Source organism: Saccostrea echinata, unplaced genomic scaffold (assembly GCF_033153115.1).
Source record: "Saccostrea echinata isolate AGI-Se365-2 ecotype Australia unplaced genomic scaffold, CSIRO_AGI_Sech_v1 ptg000032l, whole genome shotgun sequence".
In the NCBI taxonomy this organism is placed as follows: Eukaryota; Metazoa; Mollusca; class Bivalvia; order Ostreida; family Ostreidae; genus Saccostrea; species Saccostrea echinata.
In genome coordinates, this window is record NW_026889781.1 from 8,439,007 (window position 1) to 8,461,223 (window position 22,217).

The 22,217-nt window shown below is 31.0% G+C and overlaps 2 protein-coding genes across 2 annotated transcripts; both read right to left on the reverse strand.

Moving 5' to 3' along the window:
* Positions 1-308: 308 nt before the first annotated feature.
* Positions 309-12,568, reverse strand: LOC133198028 (multiple epidermal growth factor-like domains protein 10). The gene is made up of 8 exons (XM_061334185.1): positions 12,487-12,568; positions 11,961-12,188; positions 11,297-11,545; positions 5,454-5,588; positions 4,446-4,583; positions 4,055-4,204; positions 3,320-3,425; positions 309-2,068 (listed from the first exon to the last, which is right to left on the reverse strand). The coding sequence occupies exons 1-8, from the start codon at positions 12,539-12,541 to the stop codon at positions 1,894-1,896; spliced, it is 1,236 nt and encodes a 411-aa protein (XP_061190169.1). The 5' UTR covers positions 12,542-12,568; the 3' UTR covers positions 309-1,893.
* A 7,235-nt stretch (positions 12,569-19,803) lies between these two features.
* LOC133197933 (multiple epidermal growth factor-like domains protein 10) lies at positions 19,804-21,759 on the reverse strand (the record flags this gene model as incomplete). The annotated part of the gene is made up of 3 exons (XM_061334108.1): positions 19,804-19,947; positions 20,310-20,380; positions 21,628-21,759. Coding segments are annotated over 3 exons (347 nt in total), but the record flags the coding sequence as incomplete, so codon positions are not given.
* Between the last annotated feature and the right edge of the window lie 458 nt (positions 21,760-22,217).

Here is a 22,217-nt window from a genome sequence, read left to right on the forward strand (position 1 = left end):
TAATTTGCATAAACGCATTTGTCTGTTTTGCTTCATGGAGAAATCGAACCTTTTTTCATTATTTGTAGTTTGAGCTCGGACAAGGAAATTTTACAATGTAATTATTGAATTATATAACAAATGAAACACTTCCACAGCATACCATTCAAAATTTTGCAAAAAGTAATCGAGATACCTATATTTAATTTAAAATCGTTTGAAAGAAGATGCCAAGAACATTTAGAATACCGTTTTTGAGAAAGTATGGGCTATATGAATATAAATTTTATTGTCTGATAAACAAACAACTCCTGTATTTTAATCTGGTTTTCTTTATTTCTAGTGAAAATGACAATGAAAAACACATTTTTAGATGTGATCACCTAAACGTTATATCCAGCTTCATTGCATTTACCTATACTAAACTAAGTAAGCATCATTAAAGGAGACAATACGCATCCTTCATGTACTAGATCTTTAATTGAAGTATGTTTATAATATGTTCACATACTAGTATATATATCATAAATTGTGTTTTGTGTGTTTCTAAACGTTTTGATAATTCGGTAACAACCAATGCTAGAGGTTTAAAATAACATTATACAGAGCATATATTAACCCTCTTTCCCGCAGTCACGCATCTTAACGCATATACCATTTCCTATTTCTAACGCAAAATCACGCATATACCGTTTCCCCGCAATCACGCATTTTCACGCACTTTCAAAAGTAAATTTAATCTTCAATTTAATGCCATTTCCCTTCTAATTTATACTTGCTAAAAAACTCATAAAATAAGAAATGTCATAATCTTATTAAAATATTACATCAATTATTTACGCTAACCTTAGAGAAACGTACCTCGCTATAAAGTGCTTGCGGGGAAAAGGTAACGTCATATTTCTATGACGTGAACATTAAGTGTATGGTGCGTCATAGTTCAGTAAGTTGTAAAGAGTTAAATATTAAACTTACAAAGTTAAACTGGAATCTAAATCAACTTAATGAAAACTTTACTGGGCTATAACCAACACATGTAGCCTACAATCTAAACACGTTTTAAGAGAGAGAGAGAGGTTATAGGTGAAAAAAAGAAAATCTGTGGTTTTTAACCCTACCCGATAATTAGCATCCATTCTTGAAATATTGAACAAGTACGCGTATTTATAGGTTCTTTAAAGAATTGTTGTATCAGATGAATTAGTGGTCGTATGCAACATTTGTCAAACTGACATGAAAAAAAAATCATTTAAGATCAATAAAATTTCAAATAAGAAATATTTTAATAATGCTCTTCTTGTCTGAATAAGGACGTAATTATTCGTGGATCTTTCAAAGACCTCGCTACTTATGATTGTTTGAATTCCTTTTATGTATTGAAAATTAAATCGGAAACAATATTTTTTTCTAGTTATTTATAAGAAGTTTGGGTCTGTATTCAGCGATAGATATATGATATGTTTTCAAACTAATAATAATTTAGAAATAACCCTAAAACTAATCTGTAAATTAAATAATTTGAATGGTCAGACTTCCCCCTATTCTGTTAACTGGACAAAAGATTCTGTAAGAAATTTGGAAAATTTAAGCAAGCCTTGGCCTCTCTCAAAGCTGTTTTTAAATACAATGTGTCTTTGAACCAATTGTCATTTAGTGTTGTTCTTGGTTAAAGAAAACATTACACGAATGCCTGAACTCTAACTTCAGTATATTAGCATAGAGAGCAAAACAAGTCCACACTATTTTCCTTGAAGAAACATAAATTGTCTCGAATCTTTATATAGTGAAGTTGACCATAATGCAATAGTTGAAATAAAATACATATTTTGTTTAAATGTGGCAATTTCTAAAATATAAACAAGAGTTTCTCGTTTTCTTAAGCTTGCTTGTATAACTTTTGATGCGATCACACTTTCAGACTTGATCATAATTGCAATTGGTCGCATGACTTATTTGTCCAAGTTCTTCATATTCGTCATTACTTTCTTCCTTTCGGGGTTTTGTTTTAATTGTGTCTTCTTTTGTGGATAACTCATTTCTCGATTTTGTCTGAGATGATATCTGTCTACAGATCACATCTATGAAAATCCTAAAATAAAAAAAATATATTTAATGTATTTGAAAAGAATATTACAAAATTGAAAGATATTTTGATTATCGATGGGAGAGGAAGGAAATGAAAATTAAGGATATTATAATGTTTCGAATACACAATTAATGAAAAACCTCTTTTCTCCAGACTTTTAAATTCGGTTGACTTACCAAAACATCAAGTCGGGAGGGATTAATATTTTAATTATTTGCTACTACATACAATGCGATTTACTTACTTGTCGAGGAAAAAGCTTTATTCAGCTAAGAATACTTAAGAATGCCTTAAACTTTGTAATTTACCTATGATTATGAATAGATAATTCAAGAGACATCTAATGGTATTGAAGTTGCTATTGTTTTGAAAAGAATAACCAGGAGTTATATTTCGCATGACGTCAATAAACGTGGCTTATATACATATTGTAGACGTTTGGGAAACGAACACGGTTGTTACATTTTCACTATGTTCACGATATATCATTTTCACGAGAAATTAAACCCACAGAAAATAAGGTTATCAGATACCACAATAAAGCATATCATTATATGTTAAGAAATATGACCTATCATTGGGTCGCATTTTGGCTGACGTGTTTCATACCAATTGTTAGGCCTTTGTTTTCACATTAAATTTGACTACGGTACATTCCGTCTATCTGATCAATACATAGGGCCCACGGCGTGTGTAACTGGTCAACAGAGGATGCTTACTCCTCCTAGGCACCTGATCCCACCTCTGGAATTTCCGGGGGTCCGTGTTTTATGCCCTTTTCACAGATTTGTATTGTGTGTATTTTTTTCATTATAACAAAGCACAATTGAAATTAAAGCCAACGTGATTGGTACGCTTGTAACAAATCGTGAAATTTTAGCAGCATGGAACTAAAAAGACGTTATTAAATTTCGAGATTAGGAAGTGAGAGATAGGAAGGGGATGTGAATAAGAAAAAATAATGGACTGTTTTGAATGACGCAATATTTAAAAAAAGACTAATCTCTTAGTGTCTTCTTTATAAGATCTTAATCACGATGAAACAAAGGGCCTAGCGATTAACACGAGCAGCATGCAATCCACTGAAATAAAATAGAAAGGAAATGTGCTAAAAATTTGCTTGTAAATTTTTGTCCAACAATTAAATGAGTCCTTTTGAAGCTTGCGACCAAATTGTCACTCATAGACGGCTTTATCTACTTAAGTATTTGAGTACCGTCTTATCGTGACACACAGTGCATAGTGCAATCTTACCAGGCAATTACAATTCCGTTGAGTAGAACACTCAGGCATAGAACGGTGACTACTACATAAACAACAGAGGAAGACAGTGGCGTGCTTGATTCTACAATCCTTTCAACTTTTAAAAGAGAAAAATCGTGGTTATGAACATGGCTGTTGGTTCCATTAAAGATATAATATGAAAAGCTCAATAACAGCAAGAGCAATACTGGAAGCTATTGTTCCTAAAAATGTACAATGACCATAAATATGTGGAGAAAATCTCGAATACAAAAGCAGTGCGATTAATGTTTCTTTAATAAAAAAGAATATGTACAATTATAACTCATCTAGTAATGCTACAATAAATTTCCAAGTGTCTGAGCTTTTTTTTTATGTCCAAAAAAAAAAAAAAAAAAAAAAAAAAAAAAAAAAAAAAAGGTGAAATTCCGTTTTTTTTTATAATAGAAAATATTTGTGTTTGACTGCATGCAGAAAACTCTTGAAAATTCAAAAGAGAAAATTTAAACAAAACACTTTATTGTTCTCATGAAACATTGAAGCATGGTTTTATGTGAAGTTTAATCGGGGTTAATTATAAAACATTTGGTTCAATAACATCGTTAAAGTTTTTAACTCGTTATCCTTATATAACATAAAACAAGTTATTAAACAAATAGAAAAAAAAAAATACAATTTTTAGTCTATGATGTAACCTATAGAGGCGCATTGCATTTATTTGTTTTAAACAAATAATGTCTGATTTACCCTGTTTACTTTTGTCACAAGTCCGACCAGTCCATCCTTTCTGACAACCCCCAGTACATTGCCCAGTCACACCATCACAAGTTCCAGGTAGCCCACAATTAACACTGCACTCATTCTTGCAATTCTCTCCAAATCTTCCCAAAGGACACTCTGTTTACAGATAATTGTTTGAAATATACTTTATATTGTATGTATAAAGTATATATATATATATATATATATATATATATATATATATATATATATATATATATATATATATATATATATATATATATATATATGTATATATATATATATATATATATATATATATACGCTATGTATGACACAATATAAACATAATATTTTTTTCCTTTGTCCAATGCCTTCTATTCGTTATCAAATTTACCTTGATGACAAGTGCTTCCATAATACCCAGCAGCACATCCCATGTAACAGACCCCATTTATATAGTCACATTGTTGTCCATCTCGACATTTTCCACATACTTTCGAACACTGACGTCCATATGTGTTGTTTTGACAAGCTAAGCATTAATTATATCCTTTAAACGTTTTGTACATAGTTACATGTTATGGATATTTCAAGATGAATGCAATGCAGACCAAAAATTTCAATAATTAAAAATTTAACAAGTTGATGCAGATATGCACTGATCTTAGCTTAGAAATGAGTTAAATACACGACAAATATATGTTTTCAAAACTCAACTCTATCATTTATCATAATGAATACTGGGAAATGATCATTTTCTGTGGGAGTTTACTTTGAATTGTTTTTGTTGATACCACAGATTAAAAGCTCAAAGATAATTTATTTCGCGTCTACTATATATATCTCATAGGGAGAAATTTATCCACAAGTTTACGTCCCCATAAACTAGTAATAGAAAATTGGGTAAGTTAAACCAATACCACAGTAATGTAAAGATATTCTTTTCTTTGTGTATTTTAACTTTATCTATAATCCTATATGATCAGCTGTTCCGTTTAATTTCAGAAATATAGATTTTTTAAAAACATTAATTAGTCAGATAAGATATAAGCAATACGAGACGAGATTTGTTATAAACACTTCCTTAATGAAAAGTTTGTTGTTGTTTTTTTGTCTTAGAAGTTCTCTCATTATTCTTAACGAAAACCACACGCTTTGATTGCGTTCTGTTGTAATTTACAAAATACTAGTTACGACAGACGAAGCTACCCTAAGTTACTGTTCCCGATGTAGCAGGAAGGCTTCGTTTTATTAAATCCAAGCCCAAAGGCATAACGACAAAATACATTCTAACGCTAACATGTTAATTATTTTTTGACAGGAATCAGGGTAAATATATGCATACCTATCCGGTTCATAATAGGTATTTATAATATTGAAATATACATATACATATACTTACATTGCTCGCATTCATTGCCTTGGTAGCCATCATCACATTGAAAACAGTGACCAGATGCTATGTGGCATCGATTGTCATGGCAGTTTGATGGACATCTTGAACATTTTTCTCCGAAGTATTGAGAAGATGAACAACCTTATTACCAATGTAAATTACAAATGTAAGTGTTATCACCAAACAGAAAGCATACCCTAATAATCACTGTAAATTATGTAACATGAAAAAATGGAAATGTTAAATATAAGATCTTTAGACCACACGCCACTAATATAATTTATCGCAGACATTTGATATAAAAAAGTGCTTGATCTATATGTTATGAATAATTTTTCTTTTTGGATGTCATTTACAAACCTTTATGCTCTATGTACGAACAATTTCTAAAAAGAGGCAAGCTATTGACAAATAAGTTGTTGAAACAAGGATATCAACAGTCTCGTTTCAAGTCAACATTTTGCAAACTCTATGGTCGATACAATGACCTTGTCAGCAAATAAAATCTAAAATTAAGTCGATTTTGACTTTTTCATACAAATTGTTAGGCCATTATTTTCAACAATGAATTGGATTTTTCAGTTTGCCCAAGCGTGACAAAGAGTTCAAGGAGGGTGTGACTGGTCGACAGGCTAGACTTACTCCTCCATGACACTTGGTCTCACCTCTGATGCTTTTTAGAGGTGTTTGTTCTGCTCCCATTTTGCATTGATTCAAAGGACTTTTAAGCCTGATTACTGTTCGTTATCCTCATAATTTATTTGGCCAACGTGCCATATTCATAATTTTTGCCCGAAATGTCGTTTACACCCTTTTTACAATAACACGTCATTTACATAAGTTTTGGCGAAATGAAAGTGAACATGACCTGATAGTGAACTGGAATAAAATATATGTGCCCTAACTATTTGCCAACTATATGTATATGCTATATATTTAACGGTACTGAAAAAAAAAATGAATGTCACTCCCACCCCCACCCCTCCTCAATTATCACAATTCAACATACTTATACTATCCAGAATAAAGAAAACATACATAAACACGTTCTTAATCTTTATCAATATGGAGATATCATGATCAAATTATACAAATATGAACGTTAGAATTTGTTTGGGATATTTCATTCCTAAAAACGTTATCGTGAAAGAGAAAATTCCAATATGGCAAGGCTATTTCTAATTATGGAACACAACTTCGAGTAGGTCCTTAAATCAGTACCGTCACGGTAGCTCAGTCGGAACAGTCCCCGCCTTTATTTTATTTGTATTCTGCAAATACATAAAATGGAGTTTGCTATGAGGTTTGACTGCATGGTTTTGGAAGGATTAGCTGCAGAACCGTAGCTCTGTGGTTGAGAAATTACGGACAGGCAAAATAAAGATATTATATGTTACCCTATATATAGCTATTTAATAAACATATCTGATTGGAGTTTGATAAAATTGGCACTTTATATCTTCAAAAACTACTATTTGCGGTACATTGGGTTGTTGATTCCTTCTTATTTTCCAGATTGATAGCCTCTTCACATCCTTAAATATTCGTCACATATGTTGCATATTTATATATATATATCCCCTGATTTTTTGGTTGTTGCAAAAACAAAATATTCGCTAAAATTAAACCTATTACTGCCATCGATTTCTTTAATGGTATATGATGACATTTCGATGGTGTCTCAGTTACAGTACCCGCATCGTTATTCTTTACAGGATACACGATACGATAGGATACACGCACGATACGATAGGATAAACGCACGATACGATAGGATACACGCACGATAGGACAGGATACACGCACGATAGGATAAACGCAAAACACGATAAACGCAAAATACGATAAACGCAAAACACGATAGTCCTGATAAACGATCTTCACGATAGGATAAACGCAAAACCTGATAGGATTGTTTCAAAATGCGGAGCGTTTTTTGACAAGACGAAAAGTTTCCTTTTTGATATATCGTAGTATGATAATTCTAATTACTTGCAAAGCCGCAAATCTAAATGATGAAATATATTAAATTTACCATGATAAAAAAAAATTGAAGTAATGATGCTTTGTAAAAGATTTTTTTTTTCGTTAATAAAACTGATCGTCCTCAATTTCAAACTGTAATTATTTAAGATTAATTCCACTCTATGATGGAAATTAGGCGATTGTTTGTGTAATTCTAAAAATGTCGAGATTCCATCGAATCGTTAAATTTGAATTTTGAGTCGTTGAATTACGTAGATTTTAATTTGTTGGAGGCTCAAAAATTCGGTAGACAAGCAAAGTTTTACACCCATGTGCAATAAATTCGCGAAAGGTTATAAATATATTCATTATTTTAACAAATAAAACCTTATGAAATTTATAACAAACATCGATTATTTTTACGGAAGAACTCCATGTAAAAAATGAAATACTTGGATTCAATATCTTGTGCTAGAAGTCTGCGATGTATCCAAAATCGCCTTTACATGTAATAATCTGTATTTAATAAATCAAATCTTACGAGAAAAATTATTAGTCATAATTAAGGGGGGGGGGAATTATCATTATAATTATTTTAAGGTTAACGCTTTCTCCTCAATTTTTTACGAATTTGCTTTAATTTATATTTTATATAAATTAATTTTATATTTATTACGTTTTAAACAAATGACTTGCTGAAATTGCATTGACACAGACTGTGCATTGGACTGTGATTAAATTATCTCTCCTATATATAAATATATCTGTTACACATATCCCGTGTACATAGAAATTATTTACATATTCCAAGTACATACCTTGTATATGTACATATGAGGAAGGAGGCCGACCGAAAGAAATTGAATTCAATAAAATTAATAAACGTCACTAGATCTGTCATCATCTACATGTACATGTAGTATCCGAAAAAAAATATCGCATTTCCATTCTTTTGTATTTATTCTCTGGTATTTCTAATGTTATAGACATGTAAGATTAAGAAGGGAGCGTGCAGACGTATACCTAAAAATGTTACAGTGTACCAACATGTGCAGTATACAATAGAAATATAATGCTTATATAATTATGCCCATCAACAACAATAATGTCTTTAACATCTTTTGTTTGCTTTTCAACACATTTCTTTTTATACCCCACCCCCCCACCCCCACCCCCAAAGAAATGAAATTATTTTCTAAGCCTGCCTGTGTTATAAACATTTACAATAACGTGATATGACCTTTATTATCATAACTGACAAAACAGTGAAGAGAAGATATGTACAATATACATTGTATTAAACAGAAAATATTACATGCATGAAGAAAGGATAACAGAGTGTAATATCAACCAAGAATTTGTATCTACTATAGACACATATATGCTACATTGTAAGCTTACAATGTGTGTGAATAAATTTATTGGGTACTTAAACTTTGTATCAAATAAATAACATTGAATGATTACATACTCTTGTTTACAGCATATTAGAACGCACACACAAATAAATTATAAATTAATTTTCACAATACGACAATTGGATTTTCGGACTGAATAATTGTAAATTATAGCTATTAGACTTTGTATTAATTGTTACAAAACTTATATAGGACAACTTCGGCAAAATTAGACAAAACTTTGTAAATTATGAAAATATTAATCCCACTTGAGGCACAGTCAGCAGGGAAAGGGGGAGGGGGTCCATAACCACTCAAAAAAGATCCAATTCAAACAGCAATAAATAAATAAATAAATGAATAAATAAATAAAAATATATATTGACTTATTGATTATTGTCAAATATTTAATGCAATCGATAAACTAATAAAATTAAATTCAAGGTATTTACTCGTCTTGTGCATCACGGCAGATCCGGGCTATTTCTTTAATTTTTTTTTTTACATGTATCTTTGAGGCGCCTTTAATTAAAAAAAATCGTGCGAGGCAAAGGTCGTATTTTTCTGGCAAGAATTATTTACCATATTCTTCGATGAATAGAATTTTCGAACAATTGTAACAGTTTCTTTTTGTATTACACAGAAAACCCGAAGATCCGGAAGTACCGCAAGCGCAGTTTTTTTTTTATTTGATCACACCAATCATGTTCAAGACCGTAAACCTATAAAAATTATATAATAGTATACAAATGAACTAAATCAACGGAGTTTGGGGTACAAACCTCGCCTCTATTTTATTTGATTCATTTATTCAATTATTAATCGTAACGGAATTTTGTACGTTTACCAATTTTCTTAGTATAAAATCTTTAAATGTTAATTGTTGTTCATACAAACAATAAACAATATCCAGAAAATAAGTAGATGCATTTCGTTGAAACCTAGGATAGGATTCAAGGTAAATACCTGACACCAGGTGAGAGAGGAGTTCAGGTATGTCGACGGTGAATACACACGGGCCGGTCATGTAGGGGGGAAAGGAGGGGGATTCTTGACCTGACAAGAAGACAGTTTACTGATTAGGCATGACTGGTACATATATGTGTCAGTTCTCTTGTCACGGGAGTGCTTCCACTTGTCATTTAGTTACGGTATATACTCATTTCATTTCCATGCCGATATAGTAATAAAAATTAGTATGGTTTTGTATATTTATTTATTGTTATTTTTTTAACATCTTCTAACTGCAGTAGTTAAATATGAATTGCAAACATCTATATTATAATATATAATTATCAAATGATGAATCGAATGGAGCATGTTCATGTAAAATAAATTGTAATTTAACTTGTAGACATATCACAGAAAGAAATAAATAAAAAGGAATAACAAAACTTGGGCGCATTGAAAAAATTTATGTTTCCGTAATAGACTTAATAAAGCTGCTGATATTTTTTTTTTTATTTAAAATTTATTTTTGCACACATACATGATGTATCTACTGTTTTATGCTTCTATAATTATCAAAACAAAGTTAATAAAGGTCTTGCTTTTGTGACTATATCTATGTAAAGGAATTGAAATATTTCTTTGACAAAAATATTTCTTACAAATCGAAAAATTAAAAAAATAATAACGAATGACTAGTAGATCGATTATTTCATGTCCCAAAATAGAATATGACTTTCGATTTACCCCCTCTGCTTGGTCACGGTACTTGACCTTTATTTATTTTTTTAATTAATTAATTAATTTATTTATTTATTTTATTTATTTATTTACTTATTTTTATTTAACATATATACCAGAGTTAGAGTATTAATTTCTCTTTCTGTTAAACAGTTAAATCAATCCTAAAAAAATTAACAAAACGAAAAATGAACTCGAGATATCTCGGGTTTTTCTTCTCACGGTAAAGATAAAAAACGAGGGTTTCCGAATGCACACGATAAACGCAAAACACGATACACGATAGAACCTGATAAACGATCTTCACGATAAACGCAAAACCTGATAAACGGAAAACACGATAGAAAACGCAAAACCTGATAAACGGAAAAAACGATACAATAGGATACGATAGGATACACGCACGATACGATAGGATACACGCACGATACGATAGGATACACGCACGATAGGACACGATAGAATTGTAAAGAATAACGATGCGGGTACTGTACACATTTCTTAAATTTCTCAATTACTCCAACACTTTTTTTATATATATAAAGGAAGTAAAACTTAGATAGGAGTTGTTATTTTTGTCTATTAATAGTCATTTTAAAACTTTATAATTCACTTTGAATTTAAAAGTCTGAAACTTCAATATTCATGTGTTCAAGTAATTTGGGCTAAGAATGGTTCTGCAGATAACTTTCACTTAGATCAAATTCTTGCTTCACCACTTATTCCATTTTAATAGTTTTAATGATATTTTCCCTCCCCTTTACAGAGTTTAAAGACATAACAAGTAAAATGTCATACCATACACTTCGAATTCACACAGCTCTCCGTAAGCATATTCTGAGTAGTAACTAGGATTCGTTGGTTTTCTTTCGTTATAGTATATTACGTAACGTCCATAATGAGTACAATTTAATGTAACAACAGCAGGCATGGTCGCTTTTGTAAAAGTAGCATCTTTAAAACATAAAACTCCATCACTCTTCTCTGTTGTATTAGATATGTAAACAGAAAATCCCAGAAACCGACCGATATGTCCGTTCCTTTGGTCTTAAAAGTGTAATATAGAAAAAAAAACATTCTGTTAAAATAATTGAAAAAGTGAAGTAAGTTTTAAACTCTAGAAAAAAAAAATTGTGCATAATAAATGTCGTCAACATATCCATCGATTACTGCATTTTTTCTATGTTTCATGCGTTAATCGATTTATAGTGTATTCTCGAAAGGTGAAGAAAGAAAGGAAATACAATGGAATAGTATGTGCATTTTTTTTTCTTTAATTTGATTCTAATTCTAGTATAACATGATGTATACGGATATCAGGACGCAAATTTTGTATACACTGATGGAAAAAGTAAGGCAAAATGTTACAAAGAAATCGTGTATACAACCGGCCTTCGCTGAAATCTTTTCTTAAAATAATGTACTAATATTGATGTAGTCTTCTCAGCAAGTAGTTTCTTACCCCAAGGAATGCCACCTGTCCTGTAGAAGATTTTAATGTGGTGTATGCCAAAAATGGCTCCAAGATCAACTCGCCAGGTGGCCTTATATTTTTTGTTTTGTGAAACAGAGCATTGTTGTCCGGAAAGGTCTGTTTTTCTACCATCCACAGCATACTCTGATTTGAAATAATTTTTTTCGTTTAGAAGGGGATACTCCTGCCATGTTGTTTTCCCAAGGGCAATGTTTTCTGAAGAGAGTGAAAATAGGTAAAATAGAATGCAAAGCAATAAAAAAAAATTGTAGAGGACACAATGTGATCACATTTGACCTATGTATTAGAAAATGTTATAGTATATTTTATTTAGAATATTTCTCTGCACATTCATTGCTATAAAGAGACGAACACGATCGGATACTATAACACATTCGAAAATATTCAAATCCTGATTTAAATAATAAGGAAGAGTAAAAAAAAAAATCATTATGTTGCCTTTTTTTAAAAAAAATAAATAACTTGGACAATAAAATACTATAGTTTTACTTACCATGACAATATGCCAGTTCTCCTGTCATGAACGAAATGAATATGATGAAATACATGACTGTTAAAATCCCTTTAAAATCGGTATGAATCTGCGAAAGCATAAAATAATGAGAGTTTTGCATTCTTAATGCATGTGCTTTAAAATTTAATGAACGAATACGGTAGTAATGATAAAAAAGCGTAGCTACAGAAAATATTTCAATTCGAACACCGTAAATGAATGTTAATTGTTTGATACCCAGCTAGTAAAACGAACTGTAAAATATGAGTCCCTCAGTTGGACATTGAAATGCTAGTAATGCTCGGATAAAATGTATTTATATGTTAGATAACTTACACTGAATGAATTTTCTTAAAAAAAAAAAAAAAAAAAAAAAAAAAAAAAAAAAAAAAACAAACTTTGCCTGCATTTTGCATTGTGTCAACTGACGATAATGGCTACTTAAACTACTTAAATCAGAAACAGCTTTTGTTCTCATACATTCTGTACGAGATTTTTTTTTTACTTTGGGGCAGCAATGGTAAATCCACCTTCCCTCCCTCCCCCCCCCCTTTTTTTTTTTCAAAGAAATCATCCTTATTATATTCATATTTGCTCACTAATACACATTTGATTAGTCAATTGATTTATGAACTCGTTACTGGTACATAAATTGATCAAAAGTTGATGGAATTCACAAACTCCTTTTAGAAATACTTCGTTAATTATATCTAAAGCAGAATGACTTTACTGTAGTATATTCGATAGCAATACTATCAAATATGGAGATAACGAACAGTAATCAAGCAAAAAAGTCCAGTGAAACTATAAAAATCTGGAGCAGACCAAACGAAGACCTTTAAAACATTAAAGTAGGGATCAGGTGCGATGGTGGAGTAAGCATCCCCTGCCGACCGGTCACACCCGCCGTGTGCTCCTTGTCATGATCAGGAAAACGGAAAAATCCGTAGACAATTCAATGTGTAAATAATGGCCTAACAATCAGTATGAAAAATAATATTATTCGTAGCTCTAAACGTACTTTTTGTACACTGGATGTTTTCTCTTAGCAGAACTTTGATCTACTACGTAAAAATAAAGATCCCTTACCTCATATTGTAACAAATGAAATATTTAACCAATCCTACCTTAAATGAAAAAAAAAGAAAGAAAATTCCCTTTTTTATGATATTGTTTCCAGAGACCCGTAAGGCAATACCGTCTTAAATCCAAATTCTTTGTAACGAATGTACGTCATTTGACAAAATAGGGAAGTATTTTGTTTATACCATCCGATTCAAATACGTCATCAAGCAATGGATCCCCTCATTCAATAAAATAATGAAGCAGAGACGATAAAGAAGGTCAAGGCCCATATCACTTTTTAAAAAAAGTTAAGAGGTAGAAGGACACGGGCCTACTTATATTATAAATAATTTATAATATAATATAGGTGGTGTTTCTTCAATTTTATTTCAACATCGAGTCTCATTTATTCCGGAAGCTTCAGGTGTAGGACGAAATCAGAGGGGAAAAGAATTATTATTTAAAATTGAAAATTCTAAAAGCTACTTCATTAAAAAAACCCACTTCATTATCTTCTAGATAAACAAGATGCGTCTAGCTCAAGTTGGAGAGTACTTGACAAAAATATAAAATGTACAAGATTCGATATTTAGGTTTTCCACAATTTCCTAGTTGATTGATTAATTGTTGCCCAACAAAGAGTCGCTAGTATTCCAGTCAAAATTTCTTATTCAAATGAAATTAATGTTATAATACATAGCTAAGGTATGTCAAGCGTAACATCAACTTTTACATAATGTTTTGAGTGTGCTCTTATTATGAATAGTATGAAAATCTCCATTCCGGAAGTAAAAATAATGAAGCACCCAAATATAAGAGTGACGTCACAATCGGATACCTCTTTATTTAAGAATGCAAAAATAATGCTTGATTTTATTTTCCAGGAAGACTTCTCTGTCATAAAACATTCCAAACCATACGCAATTAGCGATGAAATGAAAATGACAAAATAAGGTAAAATAGAAATAAAACGCTATAAATGTTTGTAAAATGTAAAATAAATGTACTCTTTAAACTTCCTCATTCATATTAATCACGAAGAAAAGCTTGGCTCATCTTTCAACATATAAGCAGATATGGTCTTACTGATCTGGCAAATTATAATACTTCATGAAATAACCTAAGTGTTAGCCTGTCGACGTCGCTCTCATATGACAAGTTTTCTTTGCTATGGTTAATGATAGAAATAAAACCTGAAAACCTAAAACCTAAATTAACTTGATAATATTTGAAGCATTAAATCAATGAAAAAGAATGATTTCTTTTTTAATTACTCAAGCAATTCTCTTGATGATTCAATAAAACATAGATTACCAGCAGATCTGTAGCTGTGTTATCTCAAAAAAGGATTGATGAGCAGATAGAACTGTAGTTCCAAACATTTTTAAAAAAGTGTTTATAATTTAGCACAAAACACATTCACATTCGAAAATTACATATCCATATTTGTAAGCTGTTTTCTGAAAATATTAATGGCCATTTGTTCCCTGCGTATTATTCTCTTTTTTAAGAAAGTGTTAATCGATTGATTGTATGTACTTTTACACTCCATTCAAAATTTTTTCCTTCGCTTAGACGTCACTAATACCCAATGTCATATGTTATAAACAACTCAGACAAAATTCAAATAGATACCTTAGCTTGCAATATACGTAGCCACGATCTGGTGACCAAAATATGAAACGTTTTATCATCATCAAAATATATTTCTTATATTTTTATGAATAAATGTATTCGTTATGATGTACAGAAACGTAAAACTCTACAATGTTATTGGCAAATTCTGATATTGCACTAAATATAAATTGGAAGGGAAAAAATGTGTTTTTTCTTTATCCTTTGAAGGCCGATGAAATTTGAACTTAACGAACAATACTGTGAATATTTTTGATTTGTAGAAGTCAATGTCAGTGATGGACGAATTTTTACTGGTTGATGGAAAATTGTTTTTGTGGGTATCTCGTATATGCAAAAGAGTCATTGATTGAGAGAGTTTGTTCATAGAGCTATAAAGTCTTGGGTAAGCGTGACAGGGATATACGTAGAATACAGTATATTAAATTATGCCTAGAATCTCGATTAAATGTTACTCTCAAATCTAATTTTTTTTGTTTAAAAATAAACCTTCTTTACACCATTTTGTAAAAACTTATTTAGATTTAAGGTATAATTAATTAAGTATTTATCATAAGAAATAAATTCTCATAGGATGAAAGTTTGCCATTCAGTAAACTGAAAGATTTCCGAAAGGTAACTGAAAGATTACTGAAAGGAGACTGAATGGCAGAGCTTTAACATTCAGCCACCTTTCCATACCTCTCAGTGACCATTCAGTTGACTGAAAGGTGCAGCTTCATCTTGTGTCTTTCAAAAAAGCCAGAAAAATAAGATTCATACCGATAACATTTCGTAAAATATAGTTTGAGAAGGAAATTATAAACTTCTAATTAGCAACGCATGCCTATTTTGACTGACAAATTACATTTGTTTTCATACTTGGTTTAAATTGAACATTTCGGAAGTAATTTAGCACAGTAAGCTTGGAAATGCTATAAATATAACGAGTAAATCCATGTAAGTTGTCACAGTTCGGAGAGGAAGTTAATGCGTGAATAGAAAATGGTTACACTTTTTATTAAATCTATGTCAACGAATTACTTGTTTAAAAGTTGGTTGCTCGTTTGATATCTGTTACTAAGCAAACTATCTAACATCTTTTTGAGGGGAAAAAACATTAATTGCATTATAATTTTACATTTATATACATGTACCTTATTAACGTGAAAATATCGGAACGTGCTGTTAATAAGAATTTATAAATCCATCTGATTATGATTGCACAGAAATATGCCGTGTGAAATTTTAATGCTTAGTTTTCAATTATTATATTTTTTCACTTATAAGTGCATTTATCTAAACGTATAATGCCATTTTTGAAATACCTTGGTAAAGACTCAAGTCCATACTGCATGTGATGGATTGTTTATTTTTACTGTTGCCAACGGAAAAAAAAAATAAACGACCTTTACTTAGAATACCGGGCGATTCATGCCAGGTTTTAAAAAGTTGGAAATCAATAAAATCCATATGCCAACATAAGAAATACATTAATAGGACAACTTTTTTCCCCCAAATTAAAACCAAAATATTGAAATCTATCTTCAATTTTTATTTTAATTCTTATTTACATTATTTTACTTAAAAAAGCAAGATTTTAACAAAAGTATCTTTTTGCGAATTTCTGCTTGTTGCGAAGTGATTCCACGTACATGTACATATATCTATTCTCAGATCAGAGAAAAACTGAAATCATGACAGATATGACAAATGTCGTTTATATCGAAGCGTGTTCAACATGCCCTGGTAGTGCACTTTGAATGTGTTTAACTATATTTGATTTGGGGGCAAGTTGTTTATATCAACTGGCAAAGGCACCGAAATAAAAACTAAATTCAAAATAAATAAATCGGAGACATGTAAAACTAAAAGATAAACTTTTGATGTAATACAAAAGCTTGAAAAGGTTGTACTAATTGTTATTGTCACTACCATTTTCCAATGTACTTGTAAAGGTTAAGAAAACAATTTCTTAAAAATGAGAATTTTTACAATTGAATAAACTGTGCAATCTGTATTAACTATTATGTATAATATACAATACATATATAATACACAAATTCTCATAAATATGCGTATTTGTAATTCACATAAATACTTATATCTGTCGAATGATTCATAAAAGTTTCACATCCATGATATTAGTATCTTTATATGAATTACATACTAGTAATCAATCTAGAAAAATGAGAATAAAAATGAATTCACTCAACGCAGCATTGTTATGGCGTACTACGAAGAAATCAACGGAATATAAACGAGCATTAACACAAACCTTTTTAAGCTGAATTTATTTTTGTAAAGCTTCTATATTATCACATTATCTTAATATTATTTGAAATAGCTCTCTGTATTGAATTCGGTTTGGTCACGTTATTGGAGAGTCTCGTGATAAATGTAATCTGTACTGTATGTAGGTCATGAACATATTTCAATATCGCAAGGGCATAGTTAAACCCTAGTTAAAATTTAAAATTAAGTTATAAATTGTTTCTACATATCTTGTAGTTTATGGAAAGTGCTGCTGCTTTAAATAGAATTGGCATTTTATTAGTATAAATTTTAAGTTATTTAGCTCTAGTCGAAATATCTGTGACCTTTACCAAGTATTTTATGTATTTATTATGTAATGCTCTCGATTTCTGGAAAGCAGCAGCACTTCTCAAGTTAAGGAATGTTTCCGTTATGTATATTTAAAAAGTGGTCAATATCTATTAGGTGTATGCCCTTGCGAAAAGCGACTTAATGAAGCACCTCGGCGTTTAACATGCAAATCCTGTACGAAAAATACGTTAGAATTAATTCAATACATTCTCTCGATAGTTTTAAAATAATGGTACTAAACAAGGGTTTCAGATTTGTATTAATGGTCTACCTAACATTTGCAAATAATATTCTGTTTGTAGCATGCAGTTTTCACAGTGGAAAAAAATATTTAATCCGACTCTCACTACACATACAATGCGTCAGATTTTAACATGTAATGTCGACAAGTGCTTTGCGATCAGTGATTTGTTTATATCTTGCTGTGTGGGATTTAAGTAGCGACAAAAAATGATTGTAGTGTTAGGTTTTGATGTGGTTCATTACTCTTATCCAGTTTAAAATCGCAAACTATTGTTGTTCTGAGGAATTGCTATGTTTGTGTGATGTCACAGGAAACATTTCCGGTATAATGTAGGTCCCGCCCCCTTTATGCAGCCTTAAAAGAGCTGCAAAGGAAGATGGAAAAAAAATCAAATGAATGTAAAACACTTAATAACATTACATGTGTGATACAGTATTACTAAAGGCTCAACCCTTGAAAAGATTCTTAAATACAGCAATTGTTAAAAATATTCTCTTTCTTAATGATAATAGCTGTTAGTCTACATTTTCTGCTTAGCTACATGTTGCAATAATGATTTTCTGAGTTGATATTAAGAAACTGTGGTTCGGTGTATTCTCTTCTACTGTATTCTTCGTCATCGAACTCAATCGGTTCTGTCTGTACCTCTTCAGACATGGCGTTTTGGGTACTATATAATATGCTAATGTTCTGCCTTTTTCTCTTTTGAACTGCAGCATACCTTAATGAATATTAATCTGATGCTGAATTTTGTATGTCAATCATTAGGTTTGAGTTACATGTATACAAGAACAAAAACAATCATTCACACACTGTTTTTCTCTACAAATTGTAAATATAACACAAACATTTTACCTTCTTTTGCAGTAGGCAAGTAACATGCATACATTTACTGACAAACTGACTGACAAAACTGCAACTGTTTCTGTCCATCCTAGATTTCTGCTTACTTTATGTTCTCGCACTAAAATTAGCAATAGGACAAATGTACAACGATGATTAAAAAGGATCCAAACAATTTCAGAATTTAAAAAGGAGATATTTCACTGTAGTAATTACTAAAAAAATGTTTATATACATGTAGGTATTACTTTCAAAACAATCCACGCCTTCCCATCCGTTTTTACATCCACCATTACAAAAACCACTGATTCTACTGCAGTTCCGGGATATGGAGCAAAACATACTGCATTCATGTTGACAATTCACTCCAAAAAACCCAAACTCACACTCTGTAAGGATATTGAGAAAATCCAAGAACATTTTCACGATTAGTTTTCATGCATAAATAAAAGACATTTCAACATCTCTCTCTCTCTCTCTCTCTCTCTCTCTCTCTCTCTCTCTCTCTCTCTCCGCAGGATCAGCATCAGCAAGCAAAGGATAAAACCAGCATTGACCTACATAAAATCATTATTATCCTACTAGCATCAGAAAATCAATGAGTTTTAATTCAGTAAAAAAATTAAAAAGAAAAGAATATTGGTTAAAGTATCCACATTATTGAGACATAGTGAGATATTATGATCAAATAATTGTAAAGGCACTTTTATTGCTTTAAACGGCAATGCTGAAATGCATTATCTACTTCCGGTAGCATGATGCTACTTCCGGTAGCATTGACCTAATTATAAAACAGCATCAGGATAAGGGTTACTAGCATAAAATCAGCAAGCAAAGGAAGCATTCAAATCAGCAAGCAAAGGAAGCATTCAAATCAGCATCGATGCTGTAACAAAATCAGTTTCCTGCACTCTATCTATCTATCTATCTATCTATCTATCTATCTATCTATCTCCTACCATTTTGACATTCGATCCCTTTGTATCCTGCCTTACATCTGCCAGCACAACCATCAACATTGTTACATTTCCCAAGACATTCTCCACATAGTCCACTACAATTGACACCATACCTTCCCAAGGGGCACTCTGAAAGAATAGAAAGAAATAGTGTATGGTTTATGTTATAAGGCTAGGTCTTTGTGAAAACATATAAACAATAATGTCAGTTTTACCTATGTGAAATGATCAAAATGTACATAAAAAACCAGGGTTAAAACCCTAAGAGAATTTTCTTCAAAAATTTTGGAGACAAAAAGCTGTCATCTACTAATAAACATAATTTGTTCAAACAAACAAGTTATTCTCAATATAATATTTCTCCCTTGAATGCTGTTCAAATTATTCAATTCATTTAAGTCATTTTAAACTATAAAAAGTATACTTCAACCTTCGTTACACATAATTCCTACAAATCCTGCTTTACATCCGTTTAAACAGTGTCCGTTTACGTGGTTACAGTGCCCAATGCATTCTCCACATTGACCTGTACAGTTTAATCCATATGTTCCTGGCTTGCACTCTAAATGAAGAATTTAAAGACAAAGTGGATGCAAGTATTCAATGTTTTATAGCTGATAAATGGAATTTATTTACTAGTATCTCACGAGTAAGTCATGATTTTTTTTCTTATAAGTGCAAAAGACGTATTAAATGGTAAAAAAAAATATTCTTTGCTATGAATGAGATTCACTCCATATCCAGGTACAAAACATTGATTTTCTGGGGGGGGGGGGGTTCTTTGTCCTCTTATCCTCTCGTCCTTTAACTCTTCGTAATGTGATTAAGGCTATGACGCTATAACTGACCACTTATAGGACGTCATAACTTAGTCCTTATTAGATTATTTTAAAATTAAATATCAATTTTAACAATAATTTGGAGAAACTTTGGCAGTTTTTGTCATTTTGAGATTGTTTTATTCACTCTTGTTCTCTATATAGAGTATGTTTTCTTGACTTTTTGCATAAAAGAAGGCGAATTTTGCTGCGAATTTCATATTGTCACTGTGAAAAATAACGTGCTTGTAGAACTATCAAATTATTAAATGGATAAATTTAATTATTTCACTGTTGATGATGCATAAAGTATTTTTTTTCTACAAATAAAACATAATATGATTTGCTAATACGCATAAACTGACGTCATTTATTAATATTTGTAGAAAACAAAATGACAAAAGCTGCTTCAAATTTAAAAATATATACATGAAAATGTATTTAGATTGACGATATCAGTGAATCTTTCCTTATATTTCGGAATACCATTTTAAGATCCTACACCAAATTCTCTTACTGGTTTGAAAATTCTTTATTAAAATCCTTGTAAATATATCTCTACTGCATTGTGTACATACAGAGATCAGTCGTAATTGTAGTTTAAGTTATTTGTATTCTATTGTGTATTTATATTTTTTCTAGTGCGTTAATATTTTTTTCGCAAACAAGTGTTTTTAAAAGGGTAAATCACATGAAATATTTATCCTTGTCCCTAGCTCAACCCCTTGATAAAACGATTTTTTTAGAAACGGGTCTTAAGGTAATTCGTAGTATAAAATCAATCGAATGATGAAAATGTACAACTCAGCCCACCGAATGATCGCAAAAAGGCCTGAAAAGGTGAATTCAATGGCAGAGTTATTCACTTGCAGAGTTTTGTCATTCATTCTCCTTTCTGTAAATAGTCAGTCACATTTAACTACGTGTATGTTCATCCTTTGATTACAGCATCAACACCAACATCAACATCCATACAAATGACACCGTGTACCTGTTTTACATGTCAAGCCCCTGTAACCATTCTCACATCCTTCTAAACACGCCCCATCCTCGTGGTGGCATTCACCTCCGCATTCACCACAATATTCTTCACAATCAGCACCGTATTGTCCTAGGGGACATTCTTGAGCGCAAAAATAAATAAATAAATAAATAAATAAAAGGAAGAAAAGACAAAAAACACTTAAGTTTTTATTTAAAGGTATATTGTCATTTACAAAATTTCTAAAAAAAAAAAAAAAAAAAAAAAAAAAAAAAAAAAAAAAAAAAAAAAAAACATCAATTAGAACAAAACTCCCTGTTATAAAAGCTTAATAGGATAGTATATGCCCCACTTGCCCTATTCGGATCCCATATATATCCCTTTGCATTCATGCATATTTTTTTTTTGACATATTTATCAAAATTCTTATGGAATGTCACAAATAAAACAACTGTTTGTGCGAAAAAATCATCACCTACTGTATATTTAACAAGTTCAACTTCTTATAATGTTTCTATTAGTAGAAGAAGTCTAATAGTTTAATGTGGTTATGGTAGTCTTAAAAAAGACCCTTAGTGCAAAAGGTTTAAAATTACAGT

Excerpts from the sequence above, each read along its gene's own strand:
- LOC133198028 (XM_061334185.1), bottom strand. The coding sequence starts at position 12,541 with ATGTATTTCATCATATTCATTTCGTTCATGACAGGAGAACTGGCATAT. Across the intron at positions 5,589-11,296 it reads GTGTGAATTCGAAGTGTATG|GTTGTTCATCTTCTCAATAC; the intron begins GTATGACATTTT and ends ATTGGTAATAAG. Across the intron at positions 4,205-4,445 it reads TGGAAGCACTTGTCATCAAG|AGTGTCCTTTGGGAAGATTT; the intron begins GTAAATTTGATA and ends ATCTGTAAACAG.